Below are 21,778 nucleotides of genomic sequence, written 5' to 3'. Positions count from 1 at the left end.
TACTCAGTTGATATTATGTTTTCCCAACTACCCCAAAATGTCTTTGTTAATTTAAAAAACAAAAGAAAATAATTAAGATATTTAAGTTCCATCTCTGTCCTAGAGCACTACTAATTTGTTAAATGGCCTTAGATCCCATGTTGCTATTAGAAGACCCCAGCATATAGATTTACCTTTGCTTTTCTTCCGTTGGCAGGCATTCAACAGATCTTTCTGGATATTACTTTCTGCACGTGAGGGTGATGAAGAATTCAAGGAGTGCTTTTCACCCTCATACCACAACTGAAAGACAAAAGTATACAAAACCTTGTATATAGAGCGATCTTTTTAGTATAAAACTGGGCTAATTATGCCCTACAGTTATACCAAAAACAAAACCTGTTATGCTTACAGTTAAAAACAAATTACCTCAGGTACGTCAAAAGGAACCTCCTGATTACTGTTTCTAAGGATTTCTGCTAATAATCTTAATGTCTTTGCACGAGGAATAATATTTTCTTCTTGCATTTTATTCCACACAGCATCAGCTCTTTGCCAGTCACCATTTATTTCTGTAAAATTTGATTAAGCAGAAATTAATGAACATATTAAGTTGAATTCATAAAAATGTTTAGAATTTTTTCCTATCTTATGTTGAAGTAAAGCATTATTCCAAATATTGCTTCCAGGGAAAAGAACAGGATGATTGTGGACCAAAGGCTTAAAGACTTCTTTCTGTATGCCTTTTGAGTTTTCAACAATGGGAATTCCTTACCTATTAAAAAACAACAACCCCCACCCCACTTTACTACACACTTTGAAAATCATATTAATAAAAAATCTGTCTTTTTAAAGTTACCGAGAAGTTGCCCATTGCTGAAATCAGAATCAGAAATAGGTAACAATTCAAAACTATGCCCGTGAGACTTTGGAAAGATGATGTGTACATGTATATAGTTAATACACAGCTGGAGGGCTAAAGTGATTGAAAGTGCACAAATATATGATTTTCTTCAAAAGTGTCAAATCAACAAATCCTTTTCACTTAGTGGATAGGGAGAATTCTGTCTCTTCTGCTGACTTGAAGGATGTCTATGACACTGTGTGATAGATTTTTTTTATCCCAACAAATAATGCCATCAGACTAAATAAGTATTTTGGGGCAAGGGAAGTTTATTGGAAGGAAACAGGCAGATTCCTTCACATTGGATAATGAGTTCCTCTTATGTGGTAACCTAATCTTCACAAATAGCAAAAACTTAATAATCAAGACTTTATTTTTAAACATTCTAATAGGTTTTGAAAAGAGAACAGGTCAAGTCATTTAATATAATAAACTTTTGCTTGAAAAGAGAACAGGTCAAGTCATTTAATATAATAAACTTTTGCTTGTGAAAAACTAGACCAAAATATGAAAAATATCATGACACTAATTAAGTTCAATACAACAAATTAAGCACAAAGAAATACTGTTTTAACTGTGTTTTTTAGAATTTTCATATATGAATAAAAAGTATCTTCATTGTGTATAGTCAGCTCTAGGAAGGGGGCTGTTTCAGAGCACAAATGTTCCAGAAAACATAGGTAAATATATTTCTCAAAAATACAACAATACTAAAAGAGATAGGATTTTCCTAGATTCCCCCACACCTGTCCAACTGAAAAGCTACGTTTTGATAACTGATGACTCCTGGAAGTAAAAAACTCAAAGAACAAAAACAAAATACATTCATGCTCCATCAGAAACCTACAACAAAAAAAACGGTTAATAGTAAGAAAATTTCCCCTGGTCATACACAGATTGCAATGATTTTGTACATACTTTGATAATAAAACCAGTCACTTTAAAACCCTTAAATTTACAATCTATTTTCAAAACAAGACTCTGATAAGCTAATTATGCTTTTCCTACATTACAATGTTCTCATGTGATGTAAAATTTAAGAGTAACTTTTCAAGTATACGAATATATAAAAACTAACTAGATTAAATAAATGAAAAACAAAACCCGAAGCTCCAGCATCTTTAATTCTATAGAAGAGAAAAGGTGGAACATTCTGTCCCCTGCCAGAGGGTACACCTGTGGACTGTGGAAGACATAGTTAGGGAAGGTTTCCAAAAACTGGAAACAGCACTGCTAAGGTGGTTTTTAAAGAGATTCATTTTTTATTTTTTTAAGATTTTATTTATTTATTTGAGAGAGAGAGAATGAGAGAGAGCACATGAGACGGGGGGGGTCAGAGGGAGAAGCAGACTCCCTGCCGAGCAGGGAGCCCGATGCGGGACTCGATCCTGGGACTCCAGGATCATGACCTGAGCCGAAGGCAGTCGCTTAACCAACTGAGCCACCCAGGCGCCCTAGTTCAGGGTTTTAATTGTAAAACTAAGTTTTTACATATTATTAATGAGATGGGGCCATTTCCAAATTATGGTCTGATCATGGTCTCTAAATAAGCCCCCCTCTAAAATAAGGAATCCAAGTCTGGGATAGAGATGCTACACAAGCCTGGATTGTCTTGTTCTGCCTGAAAATAATCAAAGACTAGAGAGGTGTGTCAAATGACATAGGAGCCAACTGGTCAAAGATGGAACAATCTGAGCACCCAAAAGGATAATGATTGCAATAACCTGAAACACAAATATATTTTTAAGAAATTCATGAACTCACAAATTAAAAATTAATGGGTCAACTTTGGAGGTTCCAAAGGCACCAGCACTTAAACTCGGTATTTAAGAGAAAAGGCATTGATCTCTCTCTGTGAATTTATTTCATATTAAGTATAAAAGGAAGCCATAAAACATAATATAGAGTATGAAACATGTAGCGTATAAAACAATCAAAATAATAGGTATATACATAAAAAGTATAATGGATAGAAATATAGAGAGAAAACACTGGAAGGATGGCCAATTGACAAGTTACTTCTGAGGGGTGGACAAAATGACATTTCCACTTTTGATTCTGTACACTACTATGTTGCTTGAATCTTTAGTAATTTGGAATATACTCATTATATAGCCATTCAATGTAGTCATTTGTAGGTAATAAAATATAAGAAAATGTTTATACTATAGATTTGGTCAAAACTGTATTAGAATATAATCACATTTAAAAAATTGTTTAGTGATGAGTCTGTATCAATATGCATTTTTCTGGAAAAAGATTTTTTTTTTTTAAAGATTTTATTTATTTATTTGACAGAGAGACAGCAAGAGAGGGAACAAGAGCAGGGGCAGCGGCAGAGGGAGGGGGAAGAAACTGACTCCCCGCCAAGCAAGGAGCCCAATGCGGGGCTCGATCCCAAGATCCAGGATCATGACCGGAGCCGAAGGCAGAACTTAATGACTGAGCCACCCAGGCGCCCCTGGAAAAAGATGTTACACACATGAACATATTAGTGATTATGTGATTTATAGAAGTGACTAGTAAGTCTACTGGAGGACTTAATAAAAAGAAAAAAATTGGTCTAACCTCAAAAAGTCCTATTAAATTCTGTGGCCCTGATGAAGATTTTTCTCACCTTCTCATTACTGCAGTTAAGACTGTCAGAAATTATGAAAATTGTACAGTGTCTAGTAATACAATATAACATTCTGTGATAAAATTCAATCTGGCCTCTAAAATTAGCCTCTGTTGAAGACCACACTTGACAATCGTCTAGACCTTTCTGATATTCCTTTCTTGCACCTGCCTTCAATAGAATAAATGTCTCAAGATGAAAACATGAGGAATAGTTAGATTACTTACTATATAATTTTAGCAGACTGTAGTACAGCTGGTCTCTATCACATTCAAACAGCTTCTGTGTCAGCTCCACTAATTTTTCTAGAATTGCAACCTTAAAAATAAGATTAACAACAGATGGATCTAGACTGTGTAAAGGATATATTTTATAGTTGACAAATCTCAGTTTAATAATCCTTCAAACAAGCTTTACCCAAAGGGCAGATATAACTTCACTTCAAAAGTTAAAGAGCCGAGCACAACAATGTGAATGTACTTAATGCCACTGAAGTGAACACTTAAAAATGGTTAAAACGATAAATTTTGTTATATATGTAGCTTACCACAATTAAAAGCAATTTTTTTTTTTAAGATTTTATTTATTTATTTGGCAGAGAGAGAGAGAGAGCACAAATAGGCAGAGAGGCAGACAGAGGGAGAGGGAGAAGCAGGCTCCCCGTTGAGCAGGGAGCCCGATGCGGGACTCTATCCAGGGACTCCAGGATCATGACCTGAGCTGAAGGCAGCCACTTAACCAACTGAGCCATCCAGGCGCCCCAGCAATTTTTTTTTTAAAGTTAAAAAGCTGAAGGACTCTGTAGTCAAGAACAAAACATGAACAGTATTCTGGTTAAGGGAACCTCCATGAAGATGCATTTTGAAGAATTCAAAGATATTTGCGGTAGAGGGCTCAGTGAATATATCCTTTATTATTAATAAGAATACTCCTCTACCCAAGTGTTATACTCCTCTTCCCCTACGGCTTTCACTTGGCAGGATATGAACAGATATCTGCACTGGAGGAGACGTCAAGTAGAAATTCCACTGGGCTCCCATAAGTGACTCCTCTGGTCACTAAGGACTGAAGCAGATTTAAATTGCAAAGGAAACAAGGTTAGCCTGCTCAAGTCAACAACTAGGATAAAGCAAGCTAAAATCTTCAGGGCCCAAATTAAAACTTTTAGGGATTCTACTGAACCTCAGGAACAAGAATTAAGCTACTGCTTATTTGGAAAACCAAAATAATGCTGCTTCCATTAATAAGGCTGTATGTCCCGAAATCCCCTAATGCTCATAAGACATGTAGAAAGGACACCTGCTTTCTACTCACAGTTTTAGGTGCTCGAGACCAGAAATTAAACACAAACCTGATTACTTGAAATACATCTATCACAAAACCACTGAAGTCTTGTAGATCGAGCTCTAATGCCTGGAGTCTGTAAAATAAAATCATTACATAACACATGAGGTAAGGCTTAGCTAAATGTTAATTTTCCCTCAAAGACAATAGTTCTCTTTCTAATGAATTTGCTGCCTCCTTCCCAAATACTATAATAAAAGAAACCGATAATACCACAGTTACCAAAGACTTTTAGGATTAAAACAGAGCATAAACAATAACCTATTTTTAACCAGTGTCCAGAAAATTTGGGTTATGTCAAAATGTTGCTTTGCAGGTCAATTTTCATTCCATAAATCTTTAAATATTAAAATGGTTAAACTTTCTTTAGTTCAAAAAGAAACCTTAACTCGGTGAACTAAATCAACTCCAAAAGATGTCAAATTAAACACACACACACTTCAGAGATCCCAATGGATTCAGGAAGCAAAAATTATTGTTCCACAAACTTATTAACCATCATCACAACAATAAACCAATGGCTTTTACTTTTAAAAGAAACATGCTTTGTAAAATTTAGTGATAAAAGTATTCTGACTACCACGAATGCTTGCCTACTATCTAAAACTAAATGTGTAAAGAGTGAGGTACTTAAAACAAGCTAAGGACTTAAAATTAGTTCACAGTCTTAGTTTATTTCAATTACTGAGATACATGTTATATCCTCAATCAGAAATTACTAGGGTTTAGTCAGTAACTCTGGCTTCAAAGCACTTATTTTATAATTTTGGATACTGGAATAAAAGGCAAACTAATTCACACATAATTCCAAGGATTTGTCACTCTAACTATAGTATTTTCATCATGTGTAAGAGGGTTTCCCCATTAAATACTACATTTCAATCACAGCATTATGATAAGAAAACTACATACTCATTAGCCCTGGCTGTTCCAGTCTAGAGGAGGTACCTCCACTGATTTCTCCACTCAGCTCTGTTGACTAAACCAGGGATCCCTCAAATCTGATCTCTTATTTAGAAGTCCTCATGATTTTTTATTCCTTAAAATAATACTGTACAATGTTAAATTAAGAAACGAAGCAGACACTAACATCTCAGAGCTTTGGCAGAATGACAGAAAAACTGGTACAGTACAAGTTGTAAAAGTGTTCTCATTCTGACTGTGCAAGTATGCGCATTTGGGATACTTGGGAAATAAATGCTGAATAGATCAACTGCTGAAATATATTCTCAAATATTAGTATTGCATTTGCACACAATTTCTACTCAAGGATTTTCTCACATTACCTCTTTGATTTCACATGCATTACGCTGAAAATGAAACCAAATGAAATCAAATGTATACAAAAAGCCCTTTCAAAACTACTGCACCATCCTCTTTAGAAGAAGGCAAAATGCAAGGACTACATTCACTTACAACTTCAACTTATTGCTGATCCAAATGCCAATGATTTAAATAGCACAACTTTTACGGTAAACGCTTCCTTTTTGTGGCTGATTAGTCTGCCTGTCACTGGCGGGACAGCTGACTTATACGGCAGATATTGCTATGTTTCATTTTGAAATTGAGAACTGTTTTCACATCATACATCTCAATCATCAAAAGAACATCTAGGTCAGATTAACTAAATCTCCTAGGCTTCTGTAAGAGTCTACGTCTCTGGCTTATCTCTTAACATCTTATTGAATTTTAAGCACTACAAGTTGAAAGTAAAAATAGAAAATGCAATAAAAATATGGAGAAGAACAGAATTCTAATTGGGATGCCATTTAACTTACCAAAAACCAGTCCGGGCCTAGATAAAACAATGAACTTACCTAATTTTTTCTGTTTTCGCCACATACAATCTAATTAATGAACAGTGAGAATAAAGTAATTATTGTAATAAAAAACCTGGCTTGTCTGTTTCCACCAAGGTTACTATGCTTCAAAACATTCTTTGGGAAGTTCCAATTTAGTACTAGGTTCACTTGGGTAAGAAGAAGAGTAATGCAAAATAAAAAATAATTTCCATTTAATTTTGTTACATTACTCTGATGTAAATTTGCTGTTACCATGATAGGCTTCTACATATACTAGTAAAAAGACCTATCACATAATTACTATCTTTATTTTTTTTATTTTTATTTTTTAAGATTTTATTTATTTATTTGACAGAGAGAATGAGAGAGAGCACATGAGAGGGGGGAGGGTCAGAGGGAGAAGCAGACACCCTGCCGAGCAGGGATTCCGACGCGGGACTCGATCCCGGGACTCCAGGATCATGACCTGAGCCGAAGGCAGTCGCTCAACCAACTGAGCCACCCAGGCGCCCCCGCATGGTGTGTATTCTTTTACGACTGGTTTTATTTACATTGTTACTGGCATCAGCAGTTTGTTTCTTCTTACTTCTGAGTAGTGCTCTCTTCTCAGGATTCACCATAATATTTTTTTTTTTTGAAGATTTTATTTATTTATTTGAGAGAGAGAGAATGAGAGAGACAGAGAGCACATGAGAGGGGGGAGGGTCAGAGGGAGAAGCAGGCCCCCTGCTGAGCGGGGAGCCCGATGCGGGACTCGATCCAGGGACTCCAGGATCAAGACCTGAGCCGAAGGCAGTCGCCCAACCAACTGAGCCACACAGGCACCCTAATTACTATCTTTAAAGTAGAAAGAAATGAAGATTCTCCTACTTCAAACTCAAGGAAAACCATCTTAAATTTGACTCAAATAAAAGTTTGTGCCTGTTTTCATGTCTCCTGCCATTAATGCTAGAAACGTGAAATGGAAAACAAACAAACAACTCTTCAAGCCTCATATCCTCTACTCAACGGAGCAGGAAGAAAATCAAGTGCATGAGAGGGAGTGGACAAGCAAAAATAAGAACCCAACTATTTATCTTTAGAGCTAGAATAGCAAGGGAAGAAAAGGGTCATCATGGAACTTACTAAATCTTTCAGTATTTGTCCTTTTCTCTAAAATCTTCAGAGATAGAGGTGCCTGGGTGGTGCAGTCAGTTAAGTGTCTGACTCTTGGTTTCGGTTTAGGTTGTGATCTCAGAGTCATGAGATTGAGCCCCACATCAGGCTCCACTCAGCATGGAGTCTGCTTGAGACTCTCTCTCTCTCCCCACCCCTGCCTCTCCCCCCACACCCATGCACTCTTTTTCTCAAATAAATAAAAATAAATCTTTTTTTTTTTTTAAAGATTTTTATTTATTTGTCAGAGAGAGAGAGCACAAGCAGGGGGAGCAGCAGAGGGAGAGGGAGAAGCAGGCCCCTCACTGAGCAAGGAGCCTGATGTGGGACTCGATCCCAGGATCCTGGGATCATGGCCTGAGCCGAAGGCAGATGCTTAACGACTGAGCCACCCAGGCGTCCCAAAAATAAATCTTAAAAAAAAAAAAAATCTTCAGAGATAGACTTAAAGACCATGTCTAGAGTAAGGAGGAAAATATGACTGAGCAAACATGACCCACTTAACCACATGTTACAGGGGATACTAAAAAGTAAACTAACTCATGGGAGAAGGGGTATAAATTAGCATGAGAACTGACGTCTCTTAAAATTTGGGAGATCAGGGGAGAAAATAGCTTTAAAAATCCTTCTGAATATATAAGACCTATTCTGGCTTATTAAAAAAGGCAAATTAGGATAAAACCTTGCATGTGATCTAGTAAAGAACAAAGGGAAAAGCCACAAAGACTGGGAGATCACTGTAATCCAAACTTTTGTCCTAAACACAAAACCATAAAAAGAAGGGTTTTGTTCCTGAGAAGACAGCAAATTCACTCTGGCTACCATGTGATGGAAGGGTAACAGCAGATAAAAAGAGGGAAAAAGAAAATCAAGAAAGAATAATTCTGGAGAAAGGTGGTGGTTCAGATATTGAGGGGGTCAATGGAGATCATATTGCAATATATAAAGGCATCAAATTAAAACACTGCATACCTTAAACTTACATGATGCTATATCTTTTTTTTTTTAAAGATTTTATTTATTTATTTGAGAGAGAGAATGAGAGAGAGCATATGAGAGGGGGGAGGGTCAGAGGGAGAAGCAGACTCCCTGCCGAGCAGGGAGCCCGATGCGGGACTCGATTCAGGGACTCCAGGATCATGACCTGAGCCGAAGGCAGTCGCTTAACCAACTGAGCCACCCAGGCGCCCACACGATGCTATATCTTATCTCAGTTCTTAGGAAAGATTTTATTTATTTGAGAGAGAGAGAGAGAGAGTGCACACACACACATGTACAAGTGGTAGGGGGAGGCAGAGGTTAGCAGACTCCCGCTGAGCAGAGCCCGATGCGGGGCTCGATCCCAGGACCCTGGGAAAATGACCTGAGCCGAAGGCAGATGCTTAACCGACTGAGCCACCCAGGCACCCCTATCTTATCTCAATTTAAAAAAGAGAGCAAGATCACAGAGGTAAGAATGATATAGGAGAACTGAGAGAAAATGTGGAATCAGGACCCGATTTCAAATTCCGTAACTACCACTAACTAAACAAGCTCCATACTGACACTCTGAACTAAAGTTTCCTGCCTTAATTACTTCTCAGAGTTGTTTTGTGAACCTCCTATGAAGATATACATGAAAACCATTTGGAAATAGAAAAGTATAACTAATAGTAGTTATAGCTTCTAATCTAAGTTTGAACCTCAAAGGAAAAGGCTGAAATGAGAAATGCTAAGCAAATTTATTTTATTTTTTTAAAAAAGATTTTATTTATTTGAGAGAGAGAGAGCAATCACAAGCAGGGAGAGCAACAGGCAGAGGGAGAGGGGGAAGCAGGCTCCCTGATGTGGGACTCGATCCCAGGACTCTAGGACCATGACCCGAGCCGAAGGCAGCCGCTTAACCGACTGAGCCACCCAGGCGCCCTGCTAAGCAAATTTAAAGCAGACTCTTATACTCTTACTCAAAGATCTTTGCGTTTGTACCTGGAAAACTTAGCAGGCCCTGGCACATGGCAGGTACTAAGTACATGACTGCTCAACTGCTCAAAGGGCTAAGAATAAACATAAATATTTCTTTATGGAAACCTTTAGTATAGTTATTTAACATTTCATATCATAATTTAACTCTTTTCATACTTGTATGTATCATCTCTCCCTGGACTTAATGTCCAGTCTTAAAACACAAAATGAATTATCCAAACAATGTTAATTTATTAAATGACCTTGCAACACTTTCTTCCTGGGAGATGACTGAAGTACCTTAAAAAATACTTGCCTGGAAAAATAAAGTCCTTTTTTAAGTGAGAAAATACCATCTTATTATATGCCAATAAACCGGACAACCAAGAAACATAAATTCCTAGAAATATATAACCTTCCAAAGCTGAATCAGGAAGAAATAGAAAATTCGAACAGATCAATCACTAGCAATGAAAATAAATCAGTTATTAAAGTACTCCTAACAAAGAAAAGTTCAGGACCAGACAGCTTCACAGGTGAATTCTACCAAACATTTAAAGAAGAATGAATACCTATTCTTCTCAAACTATTCAAAAAAAATTAGAAGAGATGGGGTGCCTGGGTGGCTCAGTCGTTAAGCGTCTGCCCTCAGCTCAGGTCATGATCCCAGGATCCTGGGATCGAGACCCACATCGGGCTCCCTGCTCCGCGAGAAACTTGCTTCTCCCTCTTCCACTCCCCCTGCTTGTGTTCCTGCTCTCGCTGTGTCTCTCTATCAAATAAATAAAATCTTAAAAAAAAAAAAAAATAGAAGAGAAAGGAAAGCTTCCAAATTCATTCTAAGAGGCCAGCCATTACCCTGGTTTAAAAAAGAAAGAAAGAAAGAAAGAAAAAAAATACCATCTTATTTTATCATAATTTCTAGCAGAAGGAGCATGGGACTAAACCACAGGAGGCCTGGGCTTTAGACCAAATCTCTGCTATGATGAACCACAGAAGAGGTATCACCTATAAGGACAGAACAAAATTTCTGTCTTTACGTATCAGGGGCCTTAACAGTAATGACATTTCACTTACTTCTAAGAAATGATCCTAAGTAAATAATCTGAAAACCAAATATACCTATATCTATAGGTTAAGATGTGAGTTATGATGATTTCTTTTAAGTAAAAATTTTTCTCAAAAGAAAAATGGGCAAATAAACTTTAGTTCACTTATACTATGGAAATTGATGTGGTCATTAAAAATAATGATCAGAAGAGTTCTCAATTACATAGGCATGGAATGCAGAAACAGTGATGTAGGGTGAAGCTATGGTTTGATTCATTTCAATTATATATAAAAGAAATATGCACTATATAAAGGACAGAAAAACTGCAGAGATGATTAGATGAGTAATGGGATTAACAGTGCGTCTTCATACTTGGCATATTTTAAAAAGGAACATGTGTAAATTTTACGTGAATCTAGTCACAAGGGAAAAAAGTCACATTGATCATCAAAACTGTATTTTGTGAACAGAATACAGTTCACAAAATATTGACCTGATATTATGTAAGTTTGTAAAAATAAGTTGTGAACATTTCCTCAATTTCATTCCAGAATGTGCCAGCAGAACACTGAGAGGATCTAGGTAGGGAGAGTTACCCTGCAGAGAATGAGACTGCAGGAGAGACAAAAGGGTTGACTTCAATATAGGGAAGACCGTCACATAGAAGGAAGGGAATAAAACTAACATTTATTAAGTATTTAATAATGGACCAGACACTTTTGAGTGTTATCTGATAAGAGTCCTAAGAGACAGAAAAAAGATAAAAGATGGAAGCACTTTCCTGCCTCAGGGCCTTTGCACAGGGAGTTCCCTCTACCTGAAATGCTTTTGCCTCCCACTCCATGTGGCTGGCCCCCAATTCATCCTTTAGTTCTCATCCCAAATGACTTCCTCAGAAAGATCAAATCTGCAATAGGTCTTTTCTACAGCAATTACTGCAGATTATAGATTCATTTTTTTTTTAAGGTCTTTCGCTAAGACTAGACTGTAAGATGTCATCAATAAGTATTTATTATTGGGGCGCCTGCATGGCTCAGTTGGTTAAGTGTCTGCCTTTGGTTCGCATCATGATCCCAGAATCCTGGGATCGAGCCCCATGTTGGGCTCCCTGCTTAGTGAGGAGTCAGCTTCTCCCTCTGCCTCTCCCGCCTGCTCATGCTCTCTCTCTCTCGCTCTGACATAAATAAATAAAATCTTAAAAAAATAATTATTTATTATTGAATTAAGGAAGAGAGAGGGGGAAGAAGGAGACAGGCAGGGAAAGAGGAAAGGAAGGAAGAAGGGAGGCAGGGAAAACTGGTCAAACAGGATGGACCTTGAGGGTATTATGCTAAGTGAGATATGTCAGGCAGAAAAAGACAGATACAGTATGATCTCATATGTCAAATCTAAAACAACCAAACTTCTAGAATGGTGTTTGCCAGGGGCTCAGGGGAAATGGGGAGATATTAGTCAAAGAGTACAAACTTCCCATATAAGATGAATCAGTTCTGGGGACCTAACATACAGCATGGTGATTACAGTTAACAATACTATACTATATTATATTATTATATATTATATACAATAGTATATTACAAGGGTGCCTGCCTGGCTCAATCAGAGGAATGTGTGACTCTTGAACTCAGGGTCTTGAGTTTGAGCCCTACATTGGGTGTAGAGATTACTTAAATAAATAAAACTTTTTAAAAAAGTTATTAATAAAAAAGAGAAACAATATTATATATTTGAAAGTTAAGAGAATAAATCTATATATCTATATATTTATGTATATATACCTATTATATTGATCTATATTTTTTTAAGTGCTCCAAGCTGGGCTTAAACTCCTGACCCTGAGATCAAGACCTGAACTGCAATCAAGAGTGCAAACACTTAACCAACTGAGCCACCCAGGTGCTCCACTAAGACAGTAAATCCTACATGTTCTCATCACAAAAAAGAAATGGTAATTATGTGAGGTGTTAACTAATGCTACTGCAGTAATCATTTTGTAAAATGTAAGTAATCAAATTAACACGCTGTATACCTTAAACTGACACAATGTTACATGTCAATTACATCTCAATAAAGCTGGGGAAAAAGAACTATTTAGAGATTTCCTCTTTCTACTTCTTTGCTTGACCTCTAATACCTGTAATACCCTTCCCAGCCCTATCAAACTCTCGAATGTTAAAGTATACCATATGCATCAACCCCCACTTCATGCTCCATTTCCTCCAGAAAGTCTTGCCTAATTTCCTTCACTGGGAATAAGTTCCATCCTTGAACTCTCAGAAGTATTCATACTTTTCTTATAGCAGTTAACACTTCTCAGTCTCATATAGTAATTATTCTCACACAATAACCTCACATTCAAGGAGCTTCACATTAGCTCTTGGTCTGATTCGCTTTTAGTAAATCTTCGTCTCATTCACTTTTCTCTCTTTCTTTTGGAAGAACACACTTTTTCTAAGTATAAGAATTTATATGCTCATTATAGAAAACTCAGGAAATACAGAAAGGTACAAGTAGAATAGGAGCTGTAACTCCACTCTCCTGCAATAATCCATGTATGGAAATAAAATGTAAGACAATATTAAAAATGTATTATAGGGGCGCCTGTGTGGCTCAGTCGTTAAGCATCTGCCTTCGGCTCAGATCATGGCCCCAGGGTCCTGGGATCGAACCCTGCGTTGGGCTCCTTGCTCAGTTTGAAGCCTGCTTCTCCCTCTCCCACTCCTCCTGCTTGTGTTCCCTCTCTAGTTCTCTCTCTCTCCATCAAAATAAATAAATAAAATGATAAAAATAAAAATAAAAATGTATTATATATAATACACGATATATGTACACCAGCTCATTTAAAAAACAACACAAGTCCTATTACACACTGAATCCTGACTCTTCTTTCTTCATTTAATGTGAACATTTTTTATGACTGGCTTATCTTATCTCCCACAGTGCTTGAAATACAAAGAAGCTTCATTTTATATTTTGCTTTGGAAACTCAACCCTAGCAAATCTACCCATTGATAAGACACTATTGCATTTTTGAGAATGATAAAAAAATGTTGCTCAGCATTTACAATATTCTTTCACATGCTGATACATAGTTTATTATTTTTTATTACTCTTTACATTTTTAATAATCCTTAGAAAACTACAAGAGAGAATTCCAGGTCTTGACTTTTAGTAGTGAAAAAAGCAAGTTCCCACTCAATTCAAATCCAACTAACCATTAAAAAAAAAGAAACTGGAAAGATGCTTCAGTATATTCCCATGTATCACACACCTGCTGTCCTACCCTAGAATACCGCAGGGGTTCTGTAAAGCCATTCTTTATCCTTTAAGCAATTTTGTACACATCCACTATGAAAATTCTGTCATCAGTAGACAGCATCCCTAAATGATTACATTCAATGATGTTGCACTGGCAAAGCTTTAAAGTAATTAAGAGGCAGTTTTCTCTTGCCTATTCATGTGACAGCATGTACCTTTATGCTTAAGCATCATATTGTGAATTATGTGGGGTAAAGCAGATAATGCAATCCCTACTTTTAAGGGGCAAAGAGAATTAATATTATTGATTACTACCATAATCCAGAAACATGCAAGCTGCTTTACATACATTATGTGATTGAATCTTAAAGAAAGATACTATATTCCCTTTTATAGAGAAGGAAGCTTAAAAAGGTTTAGTAACTGTCCATTACCACACTAGCAAGTAGATGGCAAAAGGAGAGCTCACTCTTATGCCTTTGGCTCTTCCTATTATGTCTTGATTATCGCATAATGAGACACACATGATTTCCTACTACAGAGCCTCTTGTCACTATTATGTGAATACCTGAGCTTCATTTCCCCTCTGATCAGTGCCCTGCTAATACTGATACCAGGCATACAGAGCAGCAGAACTCAAAAAGCAGACATCTTCCCGCATTTTCAGATACACCAGGCACTTTTAATGAAAGAATTTATACTATTTTCTAGAGAATACAAATAAACTACTTGAGCTACAGAAGCACCTGTCCAAGATAGCATGTCCCACTTCCCTCTGACAGGAGGACAGACTGAGTTGTAAGACAGATAGGCCGAGAAGAACATTCTGAATCAATTTCACAGTCTTCCCTTTTCATACTTTTCTCTTTTTTGAAAAACATCAAGAGAAACTAATAATTTTCGGGGTTGTATGCCTACATTTTCAACTTCATGATAAGCAGTCATCAATACACAAATAAGGAGGCCAAATACCACCTTTATGTCCTATCTACCACAGGAACTTTTGGAAAAAAACATGGAGTAATAATGGCAAAGTATGATCTGACAGAAACAGGATTACTGATATATATTTTATTTATTTCACATTAAATAAGTTTTCTTAAGGTAATGGATCTATCCTCTGTGGAATGTTTTATTTAGAGGAAACAGAGCTGTTTAGTAGTGAAGTTAATCATAATTTGGACAGACTTTACAGTTGCCCTTTGACTTATCAATTTCAGTAAGCAAAATTTCAATCAAGCCTAGATACAATACACTAATCCTAAATAGGCCAGGTTTGTCACCTACCATTTCCCATAAGCTGCTTACCATAGTTTAAAAAAAAAGAAAAGAAGAAGAAGAAATTTTAAATTAAATGCCAAACAGTTGCAGACGGCACTTGTTTGGCTGATTAACTTGTAGACAAGCATTACAAATAAATCTGAGCATGGTCTGCAGCAAATTAAATTCCACTGCTTTTAAGAACAAAGAATTCCTTGGCAAAGAGGATTAGCAACTTTACACCCAGGAATGCCAGTTTAATTTAATTGTTCCACAATCCAAGATTTAATATGCAAATATCATTTTGATACATAACAGTGGATTTAACAAAGTGAGGAAACAAAATCAATATACAACCAGGCTGCCTTTTCTGAACTGTAATTATATACAATAAAGAAGTTGGCCGAGTCCCCCCCCCTCCAGCCCCCATTATCGGGATTGAATTATATTAACATGAATCAGAACAACCGTAATTAAAGGTTAAAATTTTTAAACATATTCCAATTAAGAGTCTAAATAGCTGTACAATTAGAATACTGTAGTTAAAAATCATACCTCAATGATCTTCTTGGCCTCTTTGTAATTTCCTGTTTGTAGGAAGGCGAAGAAGAGATCATATAGCATCGTCATTTCACCTTGTTCTTGGCTCACAAAGTTCATTACTAGAGAGTAGAAGAAAAAATATAAAGAAACACAGTATCACTTGAAGTTCTGGACAAATAAGAAAATTTTAAAACAAATATTTACAACAACTTAAAGACTAGCACTGTCAACCAATTTTCCATCACATTCTTTATCTAACAGCATACATTTATGACAGTAAGTACCTAAGACTAGCTTCAAAGAGAACTGGTGAGGATAAAGGGGGAAAACTCCTCACCAAGGCAGATCACCAAGAAGTAGAGCAAAAAATAATAGAGAGGCAAGTTTGCAAAATGAAGTTATTAAAATCAAGGATACCTGACAGCACTGAAAATCTACCTGACATTGTCCTTTTTACTTTAGAAGTATAGCAAAGTTCCCGTGTATGTGCTTCCCTTCCTGTTAAATTTTCTCTTCACAGCAATGCACTGAGATTAAATAAGCAAGAAGGGAAAAACAACTACAGAAGAACAACTACAGCAAGATACTGGAGGTGACCAACCTTTCTGAATTAGATCAGTCTCGCCTTTGTCTATCAGTTTACATAAGATATCATGAATCCTTGGTAATACTTTATACTTTGCATAGCAGTCGATGGCGACTTCAAGAGCAGCACCTAAGTCATCCCTTGGAAACATCAAAATATGAACAATGAATAAAATGTATCTAGAGGTACAAAACGAGCAGTCAAAATGTACACGACTGAGCTTTAAAAAAGCCAAAATGGAAAAAGACAATCCTTATATAGTATAAATAAATGTTCTGAGTACAGACATCATTAACAGTTCCCTATTTTCCCTCCTTCATCTTTCATTATTTCACTTGCTAAATAGCACTCTTTTTATTTTTATTTTTTTAAAGTTGGGCATGGAGCCCAACATGGGGCTTGAACTCATGACTCTGAGATCAAGACCTGAGTTGAGATCAAGAATCGGATGCTAAACCGACTAAGCCACCCAGGCGCCCCTAAATAGCACTCTTTAAAAAAAGTGCAAATAAATAAAGGCATTCTCTGAGACTATTATAAATAAAGTCTGATTTCAGGGGTGCCTGGGTGGCTCAGTCAGTTGAGCGTCTGACTTGGTTTCAGCTCAGGTCATGATCTCAGGGTCCTGGGATCGAGCCCCCACATCAGGATCCACATTCAGCAGGGAGTCGGCTTGCCCTCTGCCCCTCCCCCCCGTTCATGCTCACGCACCCACACGCTCTCTCTAAATAAATAAAATATTTTTTAAAAATCTGATTTCATAGGGTGCCTGGGTGGCTCAGTTGGTTAAGCGACTGCCTTCGGCTCAGGTCAAGATCCTGGAGTCCCTGGATCGAGTCCCGCATCGGGCTCCCTGCTCAGCAGGGAGTCTGGTTCTCCCTCTGACCCTCCCCCCCTCATGTGCTCTCTCTCATTCTCTCTCTCTCAAATAAATAAATAAATAAAATCTTTAAAAAAAAAATCTGATTTCATATGTTGTCATAAGAATACATTATTTCTAAAAACACAAGGACTACTATCAAATATTTTTTCTAACTACTTATGTGTGTTTAGAGTCCTCAATAATTCTAGATTTGGGAAACATTATGAAATGTCTATCAGCAGCTACCAAGGAATTTTCAAGTACTTTCAACTTTATCATCCTATTTTTCATACTGCCACCTCTCCAGACAAGGAGGAAATAATTTCAGGATTCATATATACAGAAACTTACTGAATAGTGGCTAAAAACTCAGACATTCTTAAGATCGATCAGTGAATTCTAGGAGAACCCTCATTAGAAGGCAAGCCCCATGCTGAGATTACTTAAAAATAAAATCTTAAAAAAAAATTATTTCCCACTATAAAGTCAAAGGTTCTCTTCTGTGGTAACAAATTAAAAGAAAGCTATTTTCATTAAGTCAGAATTTCTTAAACAAGAGTGTGGAAATGCATTCTTGTGAGTCCTCAAAAACTACTTTTTCCTTTAAAAGGAAAATGACAGTATGAGAAATACGTAAGACCTTGGAAAAACTGTAGAAGTTATGTGATCCAATTCTACATGCCACCCTCCTTTATTTTTAAATAGATGAGGATATCAAGGCATGTAAAGATTGAATAATTAGCTAAAGCTATTAGGGTAAACAGAGGAAGGCACTGCTTTCCCACTTTCAGTTGACTCTGTCTACTCACACATTATGCTCTAGCAAAAACACTGCTGCCTGTTTAACCTAATAAGGTGGTGCGATGTGGAATAAGAAATTGAAGATTTTTGAAAAGAAAGTATGAAATATAGAAAGAGACACATGGTTAGTGACAGTTCATAACAAGCTCTGCGGAGAAAACACCTTTCTCTCACATGCAATCATTTTCAAGAGGAGGAAAGCATTTTTAAAATTTCTGTTGAAGCCCTAACATTTTGGTCCATTATACAAATGTTATGTTGCCTGAGACTGAATTACTATTTTATCTAGATTAAGATTTTAAGCTGTACTGAAAGGAAAATACCACGAAGAAGTGTTAATTTTATTGCAATAATACTGACACAGTGAAAGCGAGATGATCCTGCCAGAGCTCTACCTTATCCCCTTCCTAAGCCCTGTTTACAGTGCATCTTCTGGCACCCCACAGAGTCATTTGAATTTTTGTCATTTGGGGTGAAGACTAAATTACAGGTTAATTTCAAAACCGCAAGTAGATGTTGCAGGCTAGATTACTGTCATACAAGAGAAATGCTACAGTAGCTACCACATATGATATAAACCTTTATATAATCAGTATTTGCCCTTGCTTCAGACACCCGTTCGGTTGTTAGCCTTCTACCATTCCATTTAACGAAAAACCACTACGATATTTTCAAGAGAACAACTAACACATACTGATTTTTTTTAAAAGGAGTATGATCTGCTTTTTCAGATCAATTCCCAAACTAGAAGAGTATGTCTCAACTGTATTTCCCCTACATTAGGTCAAAGCTATCAATAAAGGAATGAATAATTGTTCTGTCAATCAAAGAGACATGTTAATAGTCTTTGGTCTCCAAATATATGCTTCTGAAGATTATATATGCTCAGAACAACAACAGAAAAGACAAGAATAGCAAAACGGAAATAATTCACATATTTGTTAGTAATTTTAAGTACTAGTCACTGCTCTCAGGTTGCCAACAAAATGAGTTAGAAATCTATAATGAAACATTTCATATATAAGTGGACTGATGACAGAAATGAACTAATGAACTGGGGAGAAAAAAAAAAGAAATGAACTAATAATCAGTCCCTTCTTCTCAATCCCTATCATCTACATTCTGACTTGTGCTTGGATCACGTCATATTAAAAAGATAAAAATGTCCATCTTTCATGTAATATGATGTCATCATTAATCTTTCCTACTAAAGCTTAAAAACTTGGGTGATGAAAATGAAAAATATGAAAAAGTATCTAAAATTGACACTGCTATGAAAATAGTTATGTACTCACAGGACTTTTAAATTTCAATCCCACTTGATCAGTACTAGCTCGGCTATGCCATATGATAAATTTCAGAAGTGGTGATGAAAAGCAGATTATCACCATGGCTGAACTCAAGGAACCTGTGGGGGTTCCCTCCCAGTTCTAATTCTCTAATGTGAGGTTCTATGAATTTGAGTTTATTAGATTTCATCAACTCAAATGTTTCAGACCGGCAGAGAAAATCATCACGTGAAAGTACCACTTCTACTAGGCAAGATGAAGTCAGCAAGAACAGTAAAATATCCAAAGGAAAAAGGTGGAAACTGCTTTATATCCGAGATGTTAGACAACACTTTACCACTCAGGGTACTTCTAGGTGCTGTGACCGAAGATGATTTTGTGACTTCCTTTATATACTTTAAAACACAATAGTTGATTTAAAATCCTACTCTAAAACAACAGTAATGTTTTAAAGAAATCTTATTGATACCATTAATTCTGGATGCAAAACAACTTGCAATTCTATGCTTACTTCAGTATGTATTCATCATTCTGAAAGCTTTATATACAAATGTGTCACAAATTTTTAAGCCCATTCCTGATAAAAATTTAGCCACTGCTTTCACAACCCTCAAATAATGCTAAAAGAAAACCAACTCCATAACATATTGGTATCTCTTTAAAAAAAAAAAAAAAAAAGGCAAACCCACTAATGACTTTTTTTCAATGACTAGACCCTCCCCAAAATATTTCAATGAAGTGTATATAAAATAATTTTCATGAATGAAACTATGTATGTTAATAAGCAATCATTTAAAAATTTTTTTGATTGAGGGGCGCCTGGGTGGCTCAGTTGGTTAAGCGACTGCCTTCGGCTCAGGTCATGATCCTGGAGTCCCGGGATCGAGTCCCGCATCGGGCTCCCTGCTCAGCAGGGGGTCTGCTTCTCTCTCTGACCCTCCCCCCTCTCATGTGCTCTCTCTCTCTCTCTTAATCTCTCTCTCTCAAATAAATAAAATCTTTAAAAATAAAAAAAAATAAAAAAAAAAATTTTTTTGATTGATACAAATTAATATAAGCTTTATCAAAATTCTGTGAGTCTGTGAAGGCAGAACAGGAAAAAGGAAGATTCTGTAATTCTAAATTTTAAGAACAAATATATATCATAGGCTGAGTCTAGTAAGTAATTTGAGCAGGTAAAAGAGAGTTTTATCTATTGGGGTGCCTGGGTGGCTCAGCTGGTTAAGTGTCCGACTCTTGGTTTCAGCTCAGGTCATGATCTCAGGGTTATGAGATAGAGCACCACATCAGGATCTATGCTCAGCAGAGTCGACTTGAGATTCTCTCCTCTCCCCCAACTTGTGCTCTCTCGCGCTCACGCTCTCTCAAATAAATATATCTTTTAAAGAAAGATTTACAACTAAGAGTTTTACTTGTTAACTTGAATGTACTTGGCCCATATTAAAATACACTCTACAATCTCCAATTCACTTTTTTAAGGGAACATGACCCTATATATACCCCACTACAAACTGTAATTTTGCATTATTTCATGGAGGAACATCTAAAACTGCAAGCTTAAGCTCACATGGCAAATCTGATACCACCTTTAGTTTTAGTCATTATTAATGGAATTAAAGTATGCTATAATGTCACTGACAGAAAAACAAACACTGGACATACATTCATATGAGGCATCCACTGATCATAAAAATATCTACTCAAAGATACCAGGAAACAAAGCACTCCTAAGTCAAACTCCTCACCATACCTAACTATAAAAATCATAAATGCATTTCACACAATCCTGTACTGTTAGAACAAGAATGACTAGTGACAACTATCTATTCACCTATCAGTAGCTTCAAACTTAATCTCCTTAGAGTAACTTACTTTCCTACCCAGAGAGTATACTTAATTTAAACCACCAAAAAATGACAAATATTGATTTTTAATTGGAATAATATGCTTCAACATTATACATAAAGTGTTAGTGAAGTGGCAATTTATCTAAAGGGATCACTGACTTGAAAAGCTCTCAAAATCTGAAATCACTAGAGAAAAGGGGAGTTTGGGGGAGAAAAAAAGTTTAAAACATGGGAAAAATCAATTCAAGAGAAACAAGCGTCTTCATAAAAATTATTCTGTTAAGAGAACCAGCTTTGAAAGAGCTAAATGTTTTTTTTCTGTTCATCATCTATAAATGAGGAATCTTCAAGGAGACTGGTGTTGCAATTACAACTAATCCTCCCCAAAAAATTAACTGTGTTGAAGGCTTTGTAATTTCCCTAGGTACAATTTAGCTGTCACTTACTTTAAAATTTACTCAAACATGCGTTCCGAACAGCACTAACTTCACATGTCAAGTGCTTTCCAGCCAATTGAGTCTAAACTGGAAGTCGGTGTT

At 36.5% G+C, this 21,778-nt stretch overlaps 1 protein-coding gene across 1 annotated transcript in view; it reads right to left on the bottom strand.

Annotated features, from left to right (window-relative positions):
- LRPPRC (leucine rich pentatricopeptide repeat containing) overlaps positions 1-21,778 on the bottom strand; it is a 106,660-nt gene that overhangs the window by 25,653 nt on the left and 59,229 nt on the right. Inside the window, exons 24-29 of the mRNA XM_035001663.1 lie at positions 16,456-16,580; positions 15,867-15,973; positions 4,852-4,920; positions 3,728-3,818; positions 409-551; positions 174-282 (exon numbers count right to left, since the gene is read on the bottom strand). Coding sequence (XP_034857554.1) covers positions 174-282; positions 409-551; positions 3,728-3,818; positions 4,852-4,920; positions 15,867-15,973; positions 16,456-16,580 — 644 coding nt within the window. The remainder of the gene's footprint in view (positions 1-173; positions 283-408; positions 552-3,727; positions 3,819-4,851; positions 4,921-15,866; positions 15,974-16,455; positions 16,581-21,778) is intronic.

Source organism: Mirounga leonina, unplaced genomic scaffold, assembly GCF_011800145.1.
Source record: "Mirounga leonina isolate KUSES-001 unplaced genomic scaffold, KU_Mleo_1.0 Mir_125, whole genome shotgun sequence".
NCBI lineage: Eukaryota > Metazoa > Chordata > Mammalia > Carnivora > Phocidae > Mirounga > Mirounga leonina.
Note: the sequence above shows the minus strand (reverse complement) of the source record. Positions and strands in the feature narration are given on the sequence as shown.